At 49.4% G+C, this 20,607-nt stretch overlaps 1 protein-coding gene across 5 annotated transcripts in view; it reads left to right on the top strand.

Annotated features, from left to right (window-relative positions):
• The window catches only part of MCU (mitochondrial calcium uniporter), a 73,766-nt gene that overhangs the window by 19,443 nt on the left and 33,716 nt on the right, over positions 1-20,607 (top strand). Inside the window, exon 2 of one of the 5 annotated variants that reach the window (XM_035329903.1) lies at positions 9,066-9,152. The exons of the other annotated variants lie outside the window; for them this stretch is intronic. Within the exon in view, the coding sequence (XP_035185794.1) occupies positions 9,066-9,152 (87 nt within the window). The remainder of the gene's footprint in view (positions 1-9,065; positions 9,153-20,607) is intronic. 5 annotated transcript variants of the gene reach the window in all.

Raw genomic sequence — 20,607 nt, 5'->3', positions numbered from 1 at the left:
GGATCAGCGTGGGCAGGGAATGTTTGCTTTCTCCTCTGACTGTTTTTGCTTAATTTGGATCAAATCGAGCGCAGTGGGAGGTTTGACAGACAGTCCTCTTGGGTGGCTTGCTGTCCTCCAGCTGTGCCCGTCCTGTCCAGAGTTGAAACTTGTGATTTATTTATTTCTTTGTGACAAACGCAGTTCACTTACCAATGGCTTTAGAGGGAAAATCTTTAATAGGAACCAGATCTGGTGGCTTTGGAGCTGGCTCACTGTTTCCTTCAAGATCTCCCAGGGTTTGTTTCCTTCAAGGCTGAACTTGTGTGAACCTGACCTGTGGCTGCGTATGCAAAGGACTGATTTGGCGCTCCTGTGAGATGTTAATGCTCAATGCATACATCAGCTTGGCAGCTGTGCTCCGGAAAACAAACTTTTTAAATACCTGTTGTGCAGCTAATTGAGCTAACCTCACTTCTTCAGTGCTTTCATTTCAATGCCAAACTCCTCTTCAGATAATCATCCAGAGGAGGCTGGTGGCAAATACTTGTGGTTGCGCGCTCATTACGAACACACCAGAGCAAATTATCCTTGGGGATGGAGAGCTGCTCCTATCTGTAGATCTTGCTAATCTGGGTCGGGATGTTAGATCCTGGAAGGCATTGCCTGTTGGCTTTTTTTTTTTCCCTGCCCCCCTGAAAGTATGTGTTAAATGTAGAAGTTGCTTTCTCAGTAATTTTTTACTGATAATCGGGATTAGATCTGTGTTCACTGCTGTTACACACGTGTTGGCCTTAGGGCTCTGGCTGGGGTGGGATAGGCAGGAGGGATGCATCCTGCCGTCCCCTCTGTAGCTCTGTTCCTTCGTGGGTTTATGGACAAGGAACAGACCTTCAGCAGCAGGTGAGGCCTGGGTGCCTGTGGCTGTTGTGGTATGGGCTCAGGGATGTGCTGTGCGTGTGTTTTTCCGGGCTGGGGTTAGCTCGTGGTGCCTCCTGGTGCAGGCAGGTGTTGATGATGTGAATTAGGGGAGACACAGGGTTATGGGGGCTCTTGTCAGCGCTTCCTTTGTAAAAGCTGTGTTGGAGGGGCTCCCAAAATAGAAGACAGAATTGGAAATGTGCTTTCCTCGTGGGCTGGCTAGTTTTGGTGCAATTTTAATAATTCTTGACCACGATTTCTGTTTCTCCACGCTGCTGCTCATTGTTGTCCCCTACCATTAGTGTAATCTTTGATAAATCCTGCCTGTGGACTGACCTCAGTCAGGCGCAAAGCGTACTCTGCAACCTGAGGCGGCCAAAGCACGGGAATTCGGGCTTTGTTCAGACAAGTCTGTCTCACAAACGTACAGCCAGGTGATGTTGGGCACGGAGCCGTACGTGGATATGAAATGTGCAGCTTCGTTTCATGCTGTATTTAGGGATTTTGTGTTATTTAGGGCTTACCAAAAGTTACAGAGAGCCAGTGTGAGAGTGCTGTGGGCGCCCAGCCAAGCTGACGCTTTTGAGCGTGATGTCTGCCTGTGTGTTAGCCCTTGTACCGCTGGGACCTGTCCTTTTCCAGATCTTTTTGCAGCCTCTTCAGATGTCTCCAGGTTTTTGGAAGCGATTAGCCTTGTTTTCTTTTGTAGTAATCTGTTCGGTGGAAATCGGGGTTGCCCAGCATTGATTCCACTGTCATCAGTGGATGAAAAATGGAAGAGAAGAAAACCAAGTAGGTAACTCCAGGCCTGCTGTGATGGCTTTATTTTTTTATTGTCATCCCCAGTCTCCTCCTCTGCACGTATGCAGTGATGGGGAATGGGCTCCTCCCAGCTGGAACAGCAACCAGGGCACGGCGCTACCAGGAGATGCGTGCAGGATGGAGTCATGGAGCAGAGGCAAGCCGTGACCTGGTGGACATGGAGTCATCCTCCAGAAGCAAAGGATGACCCAGAAAGAGTGCAGGGAGTGCTGCAGGGCTTGTCAGGGCTCCACGTCTGTCTGCAAACCGCCGTCTGTGTCAGGTTGAGCAGGATCCTGCAGTAGCCACAAGAGTTGCGTGGGAGAGGGATTTTTGCAGCAGCACCTTGGAAATAGCTCTGCTATTTCGAACGCTGGTGCTTTATGTGCTTTCCTAGAACTCGGTGTGGACTAAATGGTGAGGATATAGTTGCCAGTTGGAAAGTGTTTTTCTTCTTTTGAAGTGTACAAATATATTTTATTGCTAGCCTTGCAGGGGTTGTTACTGTGCTGGGGCTGTGGGAAGGCAGAGTAGGGGAAAAACAGATGTGCTTTGCAATAAAGGGACGTAGAGGGGACACGCCAAGCCATTTTCTGCTCTAATGGGAACAGATGGGTCCAGATTTCTCTTCTGAGTGATGAAGTCATCTAAAAGACTGAAGAAGAGTTGCACAGACATGGCAGTGCTGTGCAGTACCCGAACTACAGCTGCTTACCCTCCCTCAGTTTTCTTCGGCAATTGTCAGGAGTCCATTCCCGTCAACAATTTTAGCCTTTGGCTGTAGGACAGCTGCTGTTCAGTTAAACACCTGTGTTCCTCAGGTGGAAACTCTGTTAATACTTTCCAAACTTCCTGCAGTAGCTGTAAATGAAAGGCCTGGCACGCTGGAGGCTGCTGCAGGTGAGGATCTCATTGACGTTAACCTTGTGCTCTTCCCTCTCCATCATTAGCTGGCCAGGAGCCTCCTTCCTCCTCCGCTCTTCCTAAAAGCTCTCACACAGGTGTGATCTCGAGGCTGGGGAGGGCAAAGGGGAAGTGTTACTAGACATCTTCTGAAGAGAAGGAAAGAGGTCTTTTAGCAGCATTAGGTTGTGATGCATACGCTTATTTTCCAAAAACACAAATACAGGGGCTTTTCCAGGTCTTACAACAGAGCTCTCCGATTCCAATTTGGTACCCAAGTGTCAAGTTTATGCAGAACACCTCCACATTACAGAAAATTGAAATACTTGGATTTATGTTCATGGAAAACCCTGTGGAGAATGGATTTCCTCTGTGAATCCCCGTGGTTGTAATCACGATGTTCCTGTGGGGTAAAAGTAGAGCAATTTAATCCTGTTTAATGCTTCATCACCTGCAAAACAGGTGACCAAGGGCATGCAAATTGGTACGTTTCTGTTTAGTGGGGATAGGATATGTCCAAGGGTAGCTGCTGACAAGTAAGGTGAATTACGTGCCTCGCTCCAGTGCTCAATACAGCTTAATGTAGTGTTGCACAAAGATGTAATGGAAATCTGGGGCTTGAGCAAGAGATTCAGAGCCCAAATACATTTTTTTTTAAATCTAGCTTTTGACCATTTAGTGAGTTTTAAGTGTTTAAAATGTTTTTCCTCAGCTTTCTGTCTTTCCTCGGCCTCCCTTCAAACTGAAGGGCCAGGTAGTCCTTTGGTAGGGCCGGAAGGGTAGGATGTGTGGTTAACCTCATTGCTTACAAATACCTCAAGGTTGGCATTAAAACCCATCACTGCATGGCTCCGGTGAGTTATTTTGCTTGATAAAACTTCTCCCTAGTAAAACCAGACCCAACTGATGGGCTGTAGCTACTGGGAAGCTGCTGTTGCACTGGGAAATTGTGGGGCCGTCTTCTGATCCAGGGGGAAGTGGGGTGACCCGCTGTAGTATTACGGAAGCGATGCGCTGGCTGTCGTGCTATGAGCAATCGCTCTAATGGGTTCCTACCGGCTTGCGCTAGGAGCCTGTCAAAACACGCAGTGAGATCTGGGTTTTCCTCCAAGGGTTCCTTACAGGAGCTCGTTGCTGGATAGTTGGGTTACGTGATGTCTGGCGTGGGAGCTCTGCCTGCTCTGGAACAAGAGGGATGCTGTTTTATTTCCATCGGTAGCACTCACTGGGACGCCCCAGTGACTGTGGTACGTAACCATACAGCCCCGTTGGGTGTTCTTAGTGGCTGTTCTCTAGCCAGTGTTCCCTATAGCTTCCGTTTGTGTTCTCCTGATAAACCTGTAGACAAATGAAAACAGGAGGGATGCTGTCTAGAGGCTGTTGCTGGAGGCGTTGTAGCCTACATGTAGTGTATCTGGTCTGCTGCTTAGCCAGAGAAAGGTATTGGAAGACCAGTCTTGCCCATCGCGTGGGGACAAGGAAGGATTAGGTGTGAACATAGACACTTTAATAGGAGGAGAGTTCAAAGAGCCACGTGTGTTTGGCTGTGTGATAAAAGCTTGGATGCTGTGCACCACGTTGATGTAGTGCTCTGTTCACACGAATGTCGCTTCCTAGAAATGACATGTCTTTTATCTTGTTCCCTTTCTAAGCACTCGGGAGACGTGTGCTGTAGTCCACATATCTGGAGGCCTGTGCCCTGCTTCAAAAAGCAGCTCGAGCTCCTCGTCTCCCAGGGCGTCTCCAGCCGGGAGCTTGTTTGGAGCAGAGCAGGGTTCTTGTGAAAATTACATGCATATAACTAAAAACGAAGACTCTGCCAAAATCTTTGGTATGAAGCTTGGAAGCAGGCATCCCGGGGCTTTCCTGGGTGTCTCAGTCCTACCACCCCTTCATTCAACAAGTTCGCAGTGATCGGTGTTACGATTGCCACTCCGTAGAAAGTGTTTTGTGTGGTTTGAATCTGTATGAGGCGCCTGCTGTCAAAAGCACAGGAATCATCAAAGGCCTCTTTCTGAAGGGGAGCTTCCATAAAAATGCTTTTGAGATTAGGCAAGCTGGTTATTTTTGCAATACTGGCATCAGTCAGAGCTACTTGCTCTGAATTCCTCTTTACAGAGAGGCCGTAACTAGTTGGGGTTTGAAAAACAAAACAAAAACAACCTCCCCCTCGAGTTACTCATTAGAGAGAGACTGGAAAAACAATTACATCTCTAAATACATTGGACAGGAAGCCTTATTTGAGAGCCCCCTCTTGAAAAGAAGTATTTTTAATGTCAGACTGTGCTTGAAACTTGCCCCTGTAAGTCGTGTTGGCCCGAACAGCAAACGCTACGTACAGAGATACGTGTGGGGAAGAGTTTGTGTAATTAAAGCAATGATTTACTGTGTGTTCTGATGACCACTAGTCCATCTTTTCCTTCCGCTGGAGCACTACAAAGTTTAATAATATCTGCTGGAAATTCCCCATCTGTCCTGTGCCTCTGCAGCTCGGTAGAGGACCGGGCAAGCGTTTCATAGTGAGCTGCTGTTCTGGGGAGATAAAAGCTGCGGGCACCCCGTGCTTGCCTCGGCTCTCAGATAAGGGCAGACATTCTTCCTTTGGGTCTGCTAGGTGTATTTTGAACTGTTGTGCTCGGTGTTAATGCTGGGGTAAAGCACACGTGAGGGAGAACAACCTCAGGGGTCTTCGAGGGCCCTTCCAACCTGGGCTGTTCTGGGGTTTCCATCCGGCTTTGCCTTCGTGCCTGGCTGCAGCCAGTGAGTTGCAGAGTTGTTTGTAGGGAAGGGAACATCACCGTGGTCATCACAGCCCTCCAACAACTTGTATTTTTGCTGACAGTTGTGAGGATAAGAAAACCCATCAAGTTAAGACAAAGGAAAAATAGTGTTACCAGACTCAAACGGACTGTTCAGCTGCTGGTGTTGCTAGTTGTAGCCAGTTGGTGCCAAACAATTACATGCTCTCAGCTGGAAAGAAGCTCCTTCATTCCCTCCAGCAGAAAATAAAGTTAATTTCCTGTGATTGTTTGCTCGGCCCTGCTTGAATATCCTGTTTGGGAGTTTTGGGACTGTCGAAAGGGTGAAGTCAAGGCCAGTGATGTGCTCCTCTGTGTTGTGCACGACTTGGGTTGAGGATTTTCTAGCCCAGTTGCGATGTGGTCCTGCAGTCCCTAAACCAGTCGTGCCAAAAATGAAGTGAAGATTTTCTGTCCATGGGAGTCCAAGCGCTCGTTACCGTTTTTACACTGTTCATTACGCTGTTTATTTGCACTGTAGATACAAGACTGCTGGTGCAAATGGATGAAGCTGCCAAAAGAGATCTAGAGAAAAGAGGGATGTTGGTGCTTTGGGCACGTTTAAGCATGCTGCATGCTCCTTGAAGAAGAAGGCGGGTGCCTTCATCCAGTCCGCGTTGCACGCAACGCGTTTTTCCCCATTGACTCTGAGGATGCCAGTGCGGAAAGCACCTGAATATCTCGAGGAGCTCTGGCATATCCCGTCTTCCTTGCCCTGGAGAAACTCTTTTTGCTTCCCTGTGAGGTAAGAGTGGAGCAGACAGGTAGCAGAAGACCTGCGGCTTGATAACGTAGCTGTGGCTGTGTTCGGTGTTGTCTGTAGTCTTTTCAGCTTGGAGTAATTTTCAGCTTGTTGCATACTTTCTTCCCGGAACGGCCAGAGGGCTACAGCACCTGGAAGTGAACTCAGTGCCTCTCCACGAAGCCTCAAACTCTCAGGTGATTAAGAAAACAATTATTAAAAGGCCTACCAAAAACCACGTCTGCTTTTCCTTAGGACACGTTTCCCTTTGTATAAACTCCCAGTAGAGGGAATTCGTTCTCCTGAGCTAATAACTGTGGTGACAAAGGGGCTTGCAAGCTTGCAGGCTTTGCTTCTAAAAAGCAAGCTTGAAATACGTATGCTGGGCACTCCAAAAGGTTGTGTGCCAGGGATGTGGGACACTTCGTGTAAAACATGAATGAAAAACAAGTGGCGAGGTAAAAACCTGTCAATCACACGGCCTTCACTAAGGGGAAATAACACGATTCACAGTTCGCATATATCCAAAAGGTTTTAAAATCCTATTTTCTCCTCTTTCCCAGGGAAGGCCTAAGCACTGTCCAGGCTGGGGCTTTCCCTTTCAGGAGCCTATATATCACTGTCCCTGTATGCTTGCAGGCGTTACTGATCCTGCAACACGACCTCCTGTTTCCTGGAGGAAAACCTGCTACCGGTGAGGTTGGTTTCGGTTGTGCAGCATCCAGCTCCTGCCGTGCACAGCCGTAGGAGCCGCTCGCGTTTTGTGGCCACCGGTCATCGACGTACTGGTCTCTGACGAGCTGCTTGGTGAAAAGGAACTCCGAATTAATTGTCAGGGAGGATTAAACTGTTGTCAGCGCTAGAATTTAAGCCTCTGGAATTTTCAGCGGTACTAAGCCTGATGTAATTTTCAATTAAGATGCTCCAAACCGAAATGACTTTAATTGGGTTTAGCTTTCCAGCTTGCGTTCCCGTGTAGAAAACCCTTAGTCATTTTGTAGCCTGATATCCTAATTTGTCCTGTCAGGGGGTTTAACAGCTGGAATATCCTCGCCGTAGGGTTGTGGAGTTAAATGCTGACTTCCTGTGGGCTTGTGTATTTCTAGTGGTTTTTGTAGAGATGCTGAAGTGTGTATTAGGACCTTAATTGTAGGCTGAGCTCTGAATCAAAACGTCTTGGGCGACTTTGAGCGCTACCTCTTTCTTACAGCACTTTACTGGAAAAAGTTTAACTTGAGTCATTGCTGTGGTTTCTTAGGCTCTTGAGAGAGCAGCAAACTGTTGCTGGGCCTGCCCTTTTCCGGCCGGGCTGGCTGCTTGTGACTGGGGCCTTCACAGAGCAGCAGCGACGAGGTATTTGCCTGGCATTAAACAACTAATGGATTATTAATAGCGTGACTACTGCCATGACGCCGCCCTGCTGTTTTCTGTCACAACAGTGTTTCGCTTTCTATTTTTCTCGGGTTAAAGATATGTTAACGGCAGCTTCCCCTTTGTTTCTTCACAAGGAGATTCTTAAAAAAAAAAAATATTAACCCGTTTCTGTTTTTTTAAACAGGGTGGAAATATCAGTACAGCCTGGTGACTGCCAGGTCACTCGATAGGATGCTGGGAAGCGAGGTAATAAGCCTTGTGTATGCCAGGTTTGTTTAGGCAAACAGTCCTCCTGTCAGCACACACAGCTGGAGAAGCTTCTAGTTTCGTGCCCGTTCTGAAATTAAGGAAATAGTTCTGCTGAAGAATGGTTTTTAAGGAGAGAAACGAGGAGGCTATTTCTAGTAGAGCTCTATTTAGGGTGGACACAAATGCATGCATCTTAAAGTCTGAGTCAGTCATGCAGCACTACTCTAATATGAAGTGAGGAAGGGTCCTCGGGTGTTGCTTGGGGTGAGAGCTGGCACCTTAATCATGCTCTGGTATCGATATCTCTCATGTTTAAAGGAGGACTAGGAGTGAGGCTTTGAGCTCCCCTGGGACTGCGCGTGGGCATCTTCCCCTGGCTGCCTTGCAAGCCTCAGCGCAGCACTCCAGGTCAGGGTATTTCCAGGAACGCGTAGAAGGAGCTGATTACATCCCTTCGTTTCTTTCCTTAGCAGGCTTGAACCTCGAAGGGCTTGTTAAGGGGCATCAGGTGGGAGACGTGCCCGAAGCAGCAGCCTTGGGGGGCTCTGACCCAGCAGATGTACAGGGCAGGAGCTGGAGTGCTCAGCTTTTTTCATCGAAGCACCGCTGCTTGGGCTCAGCATCACGGCATGCTTGCAGGTTTGGCTCATCGCTGTGAGCTGGGAGAGCCCTGACCCCCTACCCTCTTTCTCAGATAGAGGTCTGAAGTCTCGTAGGAAATTTATTTACCTTGCTGCTTGTTACGTGCCTTAATGCTGAGACGCTTTCACACCTGAAAGCTTGGTCTGTGGGTGTTAAACCTATTGTGCTAGCCTGTGAAGTCTTGTTCAGACTGTAACCGCTGCTTCCTTGCATCTCTTTCAACTGTGCGATTAATTGCTCGGTTAGAGAGCAAGGCTGTGTTGCTGTTTGGAGAAGGTGTTTCTTTGTAAAATATAATACTTCCATCTACCTCCTCTCCATGTAATTGTTATAATTGTCTTCTCTTTGGGAGACGTGAGAGCTTTCTCAAGCACCGTTCTCCATTGCTTTGTTGCTGATTTCCTTCCCCGTATGGTACTGCTCCTCAGTGCAGACTTCGGTGTTCCAAGCTTGGAAATCATTTAAGTGAGGAGGATTTCCCCAAAAGCAGAGAACATTCTTATTCTTGTTTTTGTGAACCAACGTAAGCAATGTTATTCTTCTTTCCTGAAGAGAGAGATGAATTTTGTGCAACTGACAACATAGCTTTTTCTAAACTTGGTCTTCCTTTCAGACCACTTCTGGCTCTCCTCTAAAAACCTTATTTCCTCCTGCAGGGAAAGGATGGGGATGCGAAGCGATGCTGCCAAGGCACTGTTTGTTACTGGGTTATCAGAAGGCAGGTTCTGCAGAGCAGGGCATCAGGAAGCCTCTGTGTGCTTTAAAAATGGCAGTGCAAACATTCCTCGAATCGCAGAGCACAGTACATTCACCTGGGTGTTCCTTGGTGCGTGTCTGGAGAACGTTTGTCTCATCCTTCAGTTGTTTTCTTGATGCCACTGATTTATTGAATACTGCACCTTCTAGTGTCTTTTGAAGCTTTTGTACATTTCTGCGATACTGTCATAAGTATTTTTAGCCAAGCTTCACAATTTTGTAAGTCTTTGCTTAAAATAATCTCGCAAAAGATCCAGGAGGAAGAGTCGAGTGCAAGGAATTTTGGTTGTTCAAGTAATGTACCTATAAAAAGATCTGTCCTGTGATGAATAATGCACTGTGCTGGCAGAAGTTGGAGGGGCTTGTCATAGCTCTGGGTGCAGCCCGGATTGTGGAAGTCGTAGTAGCTGGTGGTGCCTGGGCAGTGCCCTGCACCTGCTGCTGCGTCAGCAGGCGTGAGCAAAAACCAAGACATGGTGGCATTGCCAAATGTGCAGTGGCTGATGTCGTTTCTGTTTTAAAATAGAGCTCGTAGCGTTCTGATCCCTGGAAAAATGTATGCAGGTATTAAAAGTAATCTATCAAAATGCTGCGGGAGCGGAAATGTTTCGCTTGAGTCAACAGATTATGTACAAACTCGCTCCCTGTTCGTATAAACAAGTGGTGGTACGGGTTTACGACCTGCCATGAAGCTTCGATTACAGGGAAAAGTGAAGTAACAAACTGTACCCTGAACGCTTTGAGTCGTGATGTGGGATGCCAGCGAGCAAATATAGATAGTATATCATGAGTTAATAGGGGGATGTTACGGCATATGGCTGCCTCGCAAACCGAGCCCGGGCTGCGTTTAGGTCCTCTGCACTACGAGAAAATGGGCAGGTTGTAGAAGTGCCTTCAGCGTTATCACTTCTGTCGCCTTCCTTCAGGGTTTCTTGTTAGGAACCTGTTCCTTGGTTGTCATACGGCAGTGAAAAAAGGCATAAATATGTTCTAAATTCACCCTCTGCATCCAAGGCTTCGAATCCAGGTTAGCAGCAGTTTGTATTTCCCAGGTGAAATAGTTGGCGCTCAGCAGGGGACAGGGTAGGTCTGGGTACCTCCAATGTCCTGGAATGAATGCTTGGCGCTTGGAAGTGCAGCTCGGTCAGGTACCAGGACGGTCTGAAGGGTATGAAACAGCTGGAATCCAAGGGGAGGAAGGGAGATGATTTCTTCTGGGTTGTATGCTGCTGCTCAGGACAGCTGAGGTTACGGAGAAACATTGGAAAAAAAAAAAAGGGAGGACTTGAATTCTGCCACGAGTTAGGAGAAAACAAGAACCCTGAGCAGTACTTAAAGCAGCTTGAGTCCTGTTTTTGTATTTTTACAGGGTATCTTCACAATTTATGAAGTCAGATGATGGCTAACAAAATGGCTTTCTTGCCACGTCCTGCTGCCGGTAACCTGACAAAAAGCTCCAGTCCTGAAGCACTCTTGCCAAGCAGTTACATGCACGATCCTGGAGGGAACATTTTAATTGCGTGCTATAAACACGGCAAAGACCAGCTTCGTGCATTATGTTCTCGGCTGTGCATGGCTCGAGGGCACCTAAAAGAAGCTTTTGGTCGCTGAAGGTGCTCTGCTGGATGTCCTGCTCAGGTTTGGCTGGTCCTCCTGGACGGAGGGGTAGGGAAATGCTCCGTGCTTCAAATTAGCAGGGCTAATCTGGCTTAGAGCAGAGATGGAGCTACTGATTTCGTATTTTAGAGCTGGTCAATACCCATGCTGACTTAGGTCATGAAAACATCCTGTGGTCGTCTTCTGCCTCTCCCCGAGGACCTGCAGTAGTAAGGGCGGAAGAGCAGCAGGTTCCTCAGAGGCACGTTGTTCCCCTTTCCCTGAGAAAAAAATCTCACTTTTTCTTCCTGCAATGACAACTGGGAATGCTCACAGCTTTGTTACCAGGCGAAGGCTTTCTGTCGGTGTTGGTTTGGGCCGCGGGTACGTTAAGCCGGACATAGTAAAAACCAAGAAGCAATCAGTTCTGCTACCGGTGGAATCGATGCGCTCCGCTTCCCAAAGCGTATGCTATCGTCTTGTTCTATAATGACCTGCGTAGTAAGGTGCTTTGTTAGCTCTTTCTGCGTGTCATTAATTATAAACGCCGCTTCTTTCTGCGTGCCATTAATTATAAACGCTGAGAGCAATGAAGATAAAGTGAAGCCAAAATTTACTGAGATCTCTGCAAAGCGTGTGCAGCCGGTGGCTGGAAGAACCGCAGTGGGTGAGAGGCTTGCCTAAGAGACCTGTGTTTGAATCTCCTTCCATGTAACTGCGTAGCAATTTGGCATTATTTGTTGAGGAAAATGCGTAATCCAGTCCTGTTCCTCTGTTCCCTCCTTGCAGCACCAACGCTGTCACAGTGAGGGGAACCTCTCAGAACGCCAAACGCAGAATGAAACACGTGTAACGCTTCCAGATCCGCTTTATCCCGTTAGAGGCAGTTTATTCCTCTAAACCCCAGAGCTCGCAAATCGCACGTGGAAATACTGGTCTTTTAAAACATCAGCGTCCTACTTGTGTGGCTGCAGCAAAAATGTTTGAAGCATGCCATCATTCTCCGCCAGTAAAGACGTGCATTAATGCCGCTTGGCACTTGCACGTGCTTTAATTCACGGGGATGATGGGTGTGTTTAGAATGAACAAAGGTGATTTTGGAAGCTCTCTTAGAATTGACTATCTGCCTTAAGCTTGGCCAGGGCTTTTCACCCGGCCTGATGGCCTCTGCCAGTTGCTGTGGGAGGAGAGGCAAAGCCTCGCTCCGTTCTAAGCTGCTTAGATAAAAGACAGAGCTGATAGGCTAATTGCCTGCTCCGTGGTTTGCCATATGCTGCTGCTCTCCAGAGTGTTATTCACTATTGGCATTTGTCATCCGGAATTGTTTAAAAAAAAAAAAAAAAGAAATTCAATTTAAAAGGCTGTCTCTGGAGAAGTATCTGTGTACAGGAGGAAAAGGCTCGCTGAGACAAATAGTTTAATTTGAACCCTCGCAAAGGGTGAAGGTGACTGCAGGAAGAGATTTAATAAAGGATGTTAAAAGAAAAATCATTACTTTATTTGGCAGGCAGCTGCTCAGCATAGAAATTTGGCTTCTGGCGTCCCTGACCCTGCAGGAGTTTGCCTTGGACCGCGGTTGGGTTTTCCGTGCTAGCAGTGTGCCGTGAGTCAGCCTGGAAACTGGGAATGCCTTCTGCGTGGAAAGTTGGGTAATGGGACCGGGTAGCTTTCAGCTCGGCTTTTAGCATTGGCCCGGGCCACTAGGGAGCTGGAGGATGTAACGTGGAGAGAGCTTGGATGGCTTTGTAAGCCTTAATGAGAAAGTCCAGCTGCGGTTCTGCTGATGCTGCCTCATCATGGGAGAGCAGGAGAGCGATCGGTCCGAGAACGCGGGCTGGAGAAAGTGCTACTTATTGCTCGTGCAAAGCTATAGCTTGTCTAGGGGCCGACGGGCATGCAATGTGGGCTGCAACATAGGTGTTGCTGTGCACAGGAAGGTATGGATCCTCATCCTCCTTAGGTGGTGTAAGGGGGCCTAGAGTACAGCAGAAACAGCAGTAACCTTTGCCAGGCCTAGTGCTGTTTTTCTGGCCCTAGCACAGCAGGACCTGCACCAATTCCCTGCTGCTGCTGCTCTCCTGGATGTTGGAGGTAGCATAGAAACACACCAGGTCTGCCAAAGATAATTTTTTTTTAACTTGTTTGTGTCAAGGTCTGCCAAAGATAAATCTTTTAACTTGTTTGTGTCATCTTGGATTGAAGCTGAAGGCAGAAAATGCTCTGTGATTGGAGCTGTTAAAAACGCAATCAAGCGCTCTTCAAATTCATCAGCTCAAAAGAAAAAAAAAAGGCATCACTGCTTTTTTCCAACAACAAGTCCTTCAGCTCCTGAAATGGGGAAGAGCGAGGCTGGTCCCCCTGGATGGTCACACGAACAGGGAACAAACTGGAGCCGAGAGCGCCTCCAGCTCTGCTTGGTGCTTAGCAGAACAGCCCTGGCATCGGATTTTGCTTCTGTTTGTGGTAAGTCATGGCCAAAAATGAGTTTCCACTGGCCACTCAGGTTTTGCACGTAACTAGTGGAAATGCGGCTAGCTTCTTCCTGGCAGATTCAAGCACAAGACTCGATCTTACCTGGCTCACTTGGTTTTGTTCTTGGTGCTAGTACGAGAGCTGAGAGATTGCTTTGCTGCTTGGCCTGAGAGCCGATGTCCCTCTGTGAGCTGGAATAAATGCCCTTTGAAATCTGGCTCTTTGAGGCCAATTGAAGATCCTTTTATGCAGTAGCCAACATAACGGGATAGTGCTTTGTGTTGTGAGGTTGCCCAGTGTCAGTGTGTGAAATGAGAATTGGAAATCCTCCCCTGGGTATCAGAAGATGGAGGAACCGAGATGGTTTCTACGTGAACATATGCCCTATGTGGAGGCTGCTGCTGAAAGCCAGCTCAAACCCTCCCCAGAATCACACAGAGCACGTCCCCGTTTGCTGTCCCCTCCAGTTTGCCCTATAAAAGCCTCGGAGGCTGCTGCTTCTGCCCCGCTGCGTGCAGGGATTGGGGAGTCAAACTGAGGAGCTCCCTGCAGAAACCATTTGGATACGGTCTGTAGTGATGGGTGGGAAAGCTGCTATTCAATCGAGCTTTACAGCAGCGCTAAGTTCAGAACTTAGCTTTTGACTCATTACCAAGAAGGTTTAATTGCCTAGAGTGCTTATCCATGGGGAGATATATTTGGACAGATTTCTTTTGTAAATATTGTGAAAGAAGCTCGTGCTTTTGTTCGTCCCATTTAGCTGTGCCACAGGATGCCCTGTTCTTTTCTTGGCCATTGATTGAAGTATTTTTGTATCTCTGGTATTCCAGTTAAAGCCATAGCAAAAAGATGCTAGAAATAACACTTGGAGGGAGGGGGGGAGGAAGGGAAAAGGCTTGTGTGTTCCTTGTCTTTTCTCTGAGCCCAAGAAAACTTCATGTCAGCTATAGCTGGCTTGGATGGGATGGAAAGAACGGGGTGGCAGTCATTAAGCAGTTAGAAAATGGGCCGTGGTTTGGTGGGTCTGTTGGTCATCCTAGCTACATCACATGGTCACCTTGTCCCTGTCTGCCCTGGAGGTGTATGAACCCTCCAGGATGACCAGGTGGCATTTAAATGAACTCCCTCACATAAATGAAGCCCTAAGAACGGATCCGCTCGGTGCGGCGTGGATCAACACCTGGGTTCCCCGCGTCCCTTCTGGTGATGGCGTTCACGTCGTCTTTTAGACGCCTTCAGGAAAAGGTAAAAGTTTTGATAAGTGAAATGACAAAACAAAGCAAAACTTCTGGTTTTGGTCCCCTGGTGCCTGAGAACTCCGCTGGCTCTGCTGGAGACTGATGGTGGGTGGCTCTCGTGGCAGTAGTGCTCTCCTCTCCCCCGGGAGCTGAGCACGCAGTCTCGGCATCGTGGCGACAAATGGGTAAGAGTTGTTAGCATCCTTGGCAGCCTTCGCTGTCACAGCAGTTGCCTGTTGCAGAGGAAAGCACCACTTTAAATGGAAAATCTCTACCCCTCATTTCAGGAAAAAAAAAAGCTTTAATAGAAGTGTTGCTTTCACGCATCTGCGTGATGTGAAGGCCCCGAGGTTGGTTAAGCCTCACAGCGGGGCGTAGTGAGATATTTAGGGACTGCTGCTCGTCTGAAATCCGGATGCCATGATGGGGTAATAAAGCAGTGCAAGGGGTTTCTGTTACAGCAAAGCTAGAAAGCCGCGTGATGTAAAAATAGAAGAGACAGAAGCAAAGAGGAGGTGTCTTTCTGCCTACTCAACAGAGTTCAGAGCCGAGCAAAAAAACATTAAACAACTCAAAAACCTGCAAGATCTCTAAATATGCTGGCTGCTTTTTCAGCCCCGTGGTATGTTTGAAGTCTCCTTCCAGTGGCTCTGTCGGCTCAGCTCCAATTCACGAGGGAAAAGGCTCTTCCTCTACTGGTGTCGGAGCACATTGATCTCCCCTTTGTTGGCCAGGGGAACGGGAGCAGCGTAGCCAAGCGGCGTGCCACCTCCTGCACTCAGGTAGGGCAGGTGGCACCGAGTCCCTTTCTTTTTCTCCAGTGTGCTTCTGTCTGCACGTCGTTCCTGAAAATCTGTGGGTTTTTAGGAGAAAGAGTGGAACAGTGGCACGAAATGGTCAGCTTCAGAGGCAGCAAGAACGCTGTGGTCCGGGAGCAGCGAACGTCTCTTCCTCTCTCCCCGGAGATGGGAGACCCGCTGCTGTCTCCGTGGAGAGATGGCTCTGTTGGAGGCATCTTGGGGTGGGAGGGAAGTGTTTTGGGGTCGGTTCTGCTACGTGGACAAACGGCATCGTGCTTCTGAGGCTCTGTGGCTGTGTTCGCCAAGCAATGGGAGGTGGTGGCTGAGGTTCAGCACTGGCGTGGCTTTTCTAAATACCCATGGTTAGTGCCTGAAGAGGCAAGAGATTCCCCTAGAGCAGTTCCTGCTTCATAAATCCTCTTGGAGAAATGAAGAAACGTTCACTGAGCCTCACAGAAGACCGCAGCTTGTATTTCCCCGTGTTCCCATGCCTGCAGACCGAGATGTGTCGAGGCTTGGGACCCTCGGCTCCTTCCAGCAAGGAGGAGAAGGGATGGGCTTTCATTCACGGGCTGCACAGGGCTGAGTGTTGTGAGAGCAGCCTCAGTAAAAGCTTCCCATCGCTGGTTGCTATGAGCTGCTTGTGAATCCGGGTTTATTTCTGTACGCGCTTACGACGAGCTCTGCCACCTCCGTAAGCGGAGCGCGGGGCTCGCCACCGGCGACGCGGGATCGTGAGCACCCAGCTGGTCTGCACGCGGCTTGCTCAGCCCTCGTGCTCACAAGCAGCATCGCTCTCGTGAACGTGCAAAAGGGGTGGAAAAAGCCCGTGGGCAGGGCTGCGGGGCTGGCGAGTTAATGCCTTAAGATGTTTGCTGGCTGCCATGCAGCCGGAGTGCTAAAATACAGGAGTTTTTCCCCAATTTTTCATGCTGTTAATATCTCTCTGACATAGACGAAGCGTTATGTTGTGTGTGCGCTCCCCCAGCCATGCGATGATCTGAAAGCTGCTGCCTGTAGGGAAATGATGCAGGAGAGCCTTGTGGCCGTGGCTACTTTTGCTCCGATTCCTACAAGCGTTGGTTACAGGCAGCAATGAGCTCATCACGCAGCATATGCCGTTTGCTTAAGCTCTGATACCGCGAACGCGGATTTTCCACTCTTCGTGCTGCTAACCCAGCTGACTAACTAGGCACGTCCTTGTGATGAATGGTTAGGAGTAGGCTATTTCTTTTTTCCTGCCTCCCAAATGGTTTTCTGCAGGCGTAGTGCACCCATACGGTGGCTGCCACCCGGTTCGCAGTGCCGCGCTTCGCTTCCCCCGGGGCGTTCCTAAAGCCAACGCCAAGCGGTCAGCGTCAGCGGTGGTAAACTGCAGAACTGTCGGCATCAGTGCTCGTTGTCCACGAAGCTGTGCTTTAATTATTCATTTTTTAGTTGAAGTCCCTGTTGGGATTAACAGCGCGTTCATCTCAGCATTAACACCCCGGTCCCCCAGTGAATGTAGTCTAAAAGTCCAGCAAGTGCTGGAGCACATCACCACGGTTCGCTTTGGAAGCGATAGCTACCGTGTAGCATCGGAAGCTTTTGGCTGTAGGAGAGGAGCAGAATGATTTCTGTAGGAGTAATTCATAATAACGCAGCCCCGGATCGTGCCTGCGCTCGGACAGATGCATTCGTCCCAGAGAAAAATGACCTGGTTTAACAAGATGGGTGAATGCAAAACATCTTGAAGGCTTGGCAGCGTTCAGCTAACGTTCAAGTCCACGTGTGGAGGCAAACGTATGGATGCAACGTCCGTACAGATGCAAAACCCATGCCAGCCCCTGCGTGAAGAATTCCCGCATCGTTTTGGGCGGGTAACTTGGTGCAGTCTCAAATCCCTCAACCTCTTTTTCAGCGCTGTCTTTTCTATATGCTAATTTTCTGGTATTCTGTGGTGGTTTGTTTTTTTTTTTTTGTGCTGGGAGCGATGTAATTACCTCTGACAGCAAATGATTTCCCAACAGAAAATCGATGAGGCAGAAGTGTATTAACGTGTTTGGTGGCGTTGCCTGCTGCAGTGCGCTAAGAATTGGGGTAGATAAGGGGGAAATAGATGCTGGAAATGCACTGAGCTCTTCTCTTGGGTACCTCGCTGCTGTTGCATGTGCTGCAAACCAGGCTCGGGGCTCCCGGCACCTGATGGTGACACTGGGGATCTGCCTCCGGGCTGTGGTGCTGAGCACAGGATTTCCCTGCAGCACAAAAACAAGGTGATTCCCCAAAGCAGTGCTCACGTACAGGGGGAGGAAAGTGGTGGACCCAATTCCGAAGCTGTTCTTTGTCACGCTGGGTAAAAATCTGTTCTGCAAAGGCACCTCGGGGCCGGGGAGCCGGGATTCCTCCTGCCACGTCACCGGGTCCCCACCCGGGCACGCGGGGAGCGCCGCGAGGCAAGTGGCGGAGGGGCTGTTGGAGTAGCAAAATCTGTGCTAGCGAGCCTGCTGCTAACCAGTCGCTTTCCTTATTTACAAGAGGGAAATACGGAGATGCTGAGGAGCCCGGAACAGATGGTCTCAGCGCGGCCGCTTTGATCAGCGGATTTAGAAACAATGGGATCCGAGCGCTCAAATGGTAACTGTTCCGGGGTCTGCGGAGCAGGGAGCCAGGGGAGGCGCCTAACGGGGAAGACGTGCTTCCCATGCAGCTGCCGTGGGGTGGAAATCCCTTTGTTCGTGTTCCTTGTGCCTTCCGAGTCCTCCTCGCGTGGGGACGCAAACCTGGCTGCGTGACGTGGCCGCTGGAAGCGAGGACTGCGTGTAGGGCTTCCCCGGAGCAGCCGTTCCTCTCGTCACCTCCCTTCTCATCCTCTGCCTGTTCCAGGTGGCTGCCATGTCTTCCCCTGGAGGTAATGCAAAGGAAAAAAAAAATGCCACTTAACGAGATGATTGCCCATCCGTGTTTTAACGTGACTCTAGAAACATGTTAACTGACGCGAGCCTGCTTGCATCCCGCGTAAGCCACGGATGACAGCACGGTGTTGCTCTGCCTTTGGGGAAGGCACCGGTGTACAGAAAGTTAATAAATCACTACATCTAGTCCAGGGTGAGGTTGGCGTGAGAGCAGTGAGAGTTACCCTTCACTGCCAGCCCCTTGGCGAGGGGAAAACGAGGTGGCTTGTTTTTTTTTAAATGCTCAACTTCAGGGGAAACTTGTGGATTTGTTTTGAGGTGTGTGCTTATGCTGAGGATGGAGGTGTGCGTACAGGGGCTCGGGATGTGAACCCTTAGCTGCTATACACTTACGCATATTCATTGCTCTGAAAGGTGTCAAATATTTCTGCGTGCTCTGGCCGAACGTTTTTGCACGTGAGGTGCAGGCCGCTGGGTGAAATCCCTGCTGGTATTTCTGCCTGCGCCTTTTCCTGACTTTCGTGTCCCTGTGTTTGTGCACCGGTGTTTCAGCCTGCAGTTCATCAAACTTGAAGGTGTTTGGCTTTATCGGTGCTTCTCAGCCTGCGACATGAAGGACCTGAAAGAGGAAACGAGGTGGAAGAAGCATGCCCTTGGCTCATCCTACAAGCCACTCGGAGCAGCACTGGAAGCACTCTTGGTTTATTTTAAGCACAGAACGAATTTGAGACCTTAAAACATGATTGCTCCAGCCCTCTGGCATCCAGAAGCACGAGCCCCGAGGAGTCACTCGGGGGCAGCTGTCAAGCTTGCTGCATGCTCCTTCCCCCACGTGGAGCTCCCTGCATTTACTGATCACCCCGAGCGGCGCGTTAGGCGCTGGGTGTTGGGCAGAGGCCGCCGTGGGAGGGCTGGGATGCCACACTGGTGTGCAAATGGATTGCTCGGCTGTAAGGCGAGAAGGCTGGAGAGGTGTAAAGCACATGCTGCAGTCCTCGCCCTCTTCTCCCTCCGGTAGAGGGCTTCAAAATAGCGTGCTTCAGAGCTGGGTGTTGGCTACAGGAGGTTCAGTAAATCGGCGTGAAACAAAGCTGCACATAACAGAGCTGGACTGGCTACTGGCCGTGAGTAGCCCGTAGGCAGACTGGCTGTGCTTTGTTTTATGGGTAGCTGCTGGTTGTACAAGTGTCTTTGGCTGTTTTCTCATCCGCGGCTTCCCAAATGTGCTGGTTTTCAAGGGATGGCCGAGTCCCGCAGCTACTTGAGGAGTCCCGGTGGGCGATGCCTGGCAGCTCAGCTGGAAAGCAGGGGCCCAGCAGCAGTGCCTGAGGTGCTGGGCACCTTTAAACCGCCTGTCCCTCGGGGACTTTTGGTCACTGGTGTCTTAGTGCACGCCTGCAGAGAGAAATAAGTAGGGGTGGGTGATGAGTTTGGGGACAGCAGATTGAGGAGTCCTCCAAATCCTGCTTCATTCTCTTCCTGGAGCAGAGTCTAGGCATCTGGACGTGAAAACCCTTTGTAGTGGTTAGACAGCACCAGGCTACGGTGTTTGAGGCTGAGATCAGCCTTGGGGAGAGGGCTGGGATGTGGCAGGACCCCTCTCTTCAGCAGGAACGCGGGAGCCATCTCAGTTAAGTGTTTGGGTTCCTCTGCAAGATGCTGTTCGTTTTCCCTGCCCGTCGGACACTAGGAAACTGGACTGGGGAAGGAGGGAAAGGTTTGGTGTTAACCTGGGGTAGCTGGAACCCGGAATTCGGAGGGGGGAGCTCAAGGAGTTTCTTCTGCAGGTTTATGCTGTGTAACGCGGAGCTCGTTTTGCTTCGGTGGCTTGCAGCGTTGAGGAGGGCAGGTCTGTTAGATGCTCGCAGGAAATGTGTGCAGAAAAAGAAGGATGAGTTTGGCCGTAAATTTGGGTTTATTGCAAGGTGATGCTGGGGTTAATGAGGACGAATAGCTTTTCTGTGTGCATCTGTAGAGGGCTGACGTATTGACTGGACTCCAGCAAGAGTTAAAGCCCCCAAATTAATAGTGGAGCTTTGATTGAAAAGAATGTTTTGGTAGCTGGGTAATACAGTGCTCTTTGGGAAAGCCGGGATCTGACCGAGCCATCGGCAACCCCTTTGTGCGGGCTGAAAGGTCCCCCTGTGCTTTTAGGGAAGCAAAAAAAGGAAAATAAATCTGAAGGATGGACGTCCTTCCTTGGTGGAGGACAGAACCCTTAATGCAATACTGGAGACCTTCCTTTTGCTTAGCTTTATTCGATTTAAGCCCTCAGAGCTTCAGCTGCCACTTTCAGCCATGTTTCTCTGATTTTCAGTGGGGAACTGGGACGAATGCAAATACAGACCTGCCAACAAGTGGCACAGGGCTTAATAAGACGAAGCTTCCAGCGCTGCTAGCCTGAATTCCTGCTTGGACAGAAAACGTCAGTTCCAGATGTCG

This window comes from Oxyura jamaicensis, chromosome 6 (genome assembly GCF_011077185.1).
Source record: "Oxyura jamaicensis isolate SHBP4307 breed ruddy duck chromosome 6, BPBGC_Ojam_1.0, whole genome shotgun sequence".
Classification (NCBI taxonomy): domain Eukaryota; kingdom Metazoa; phylum Chordata; class Aves; order Anseriformes; family Anatidae; genus Oxyura; species Oxyura jamaicensis.
This window is presented reverse-complemented; position numbering and strand designations above follow the sequence as displayed.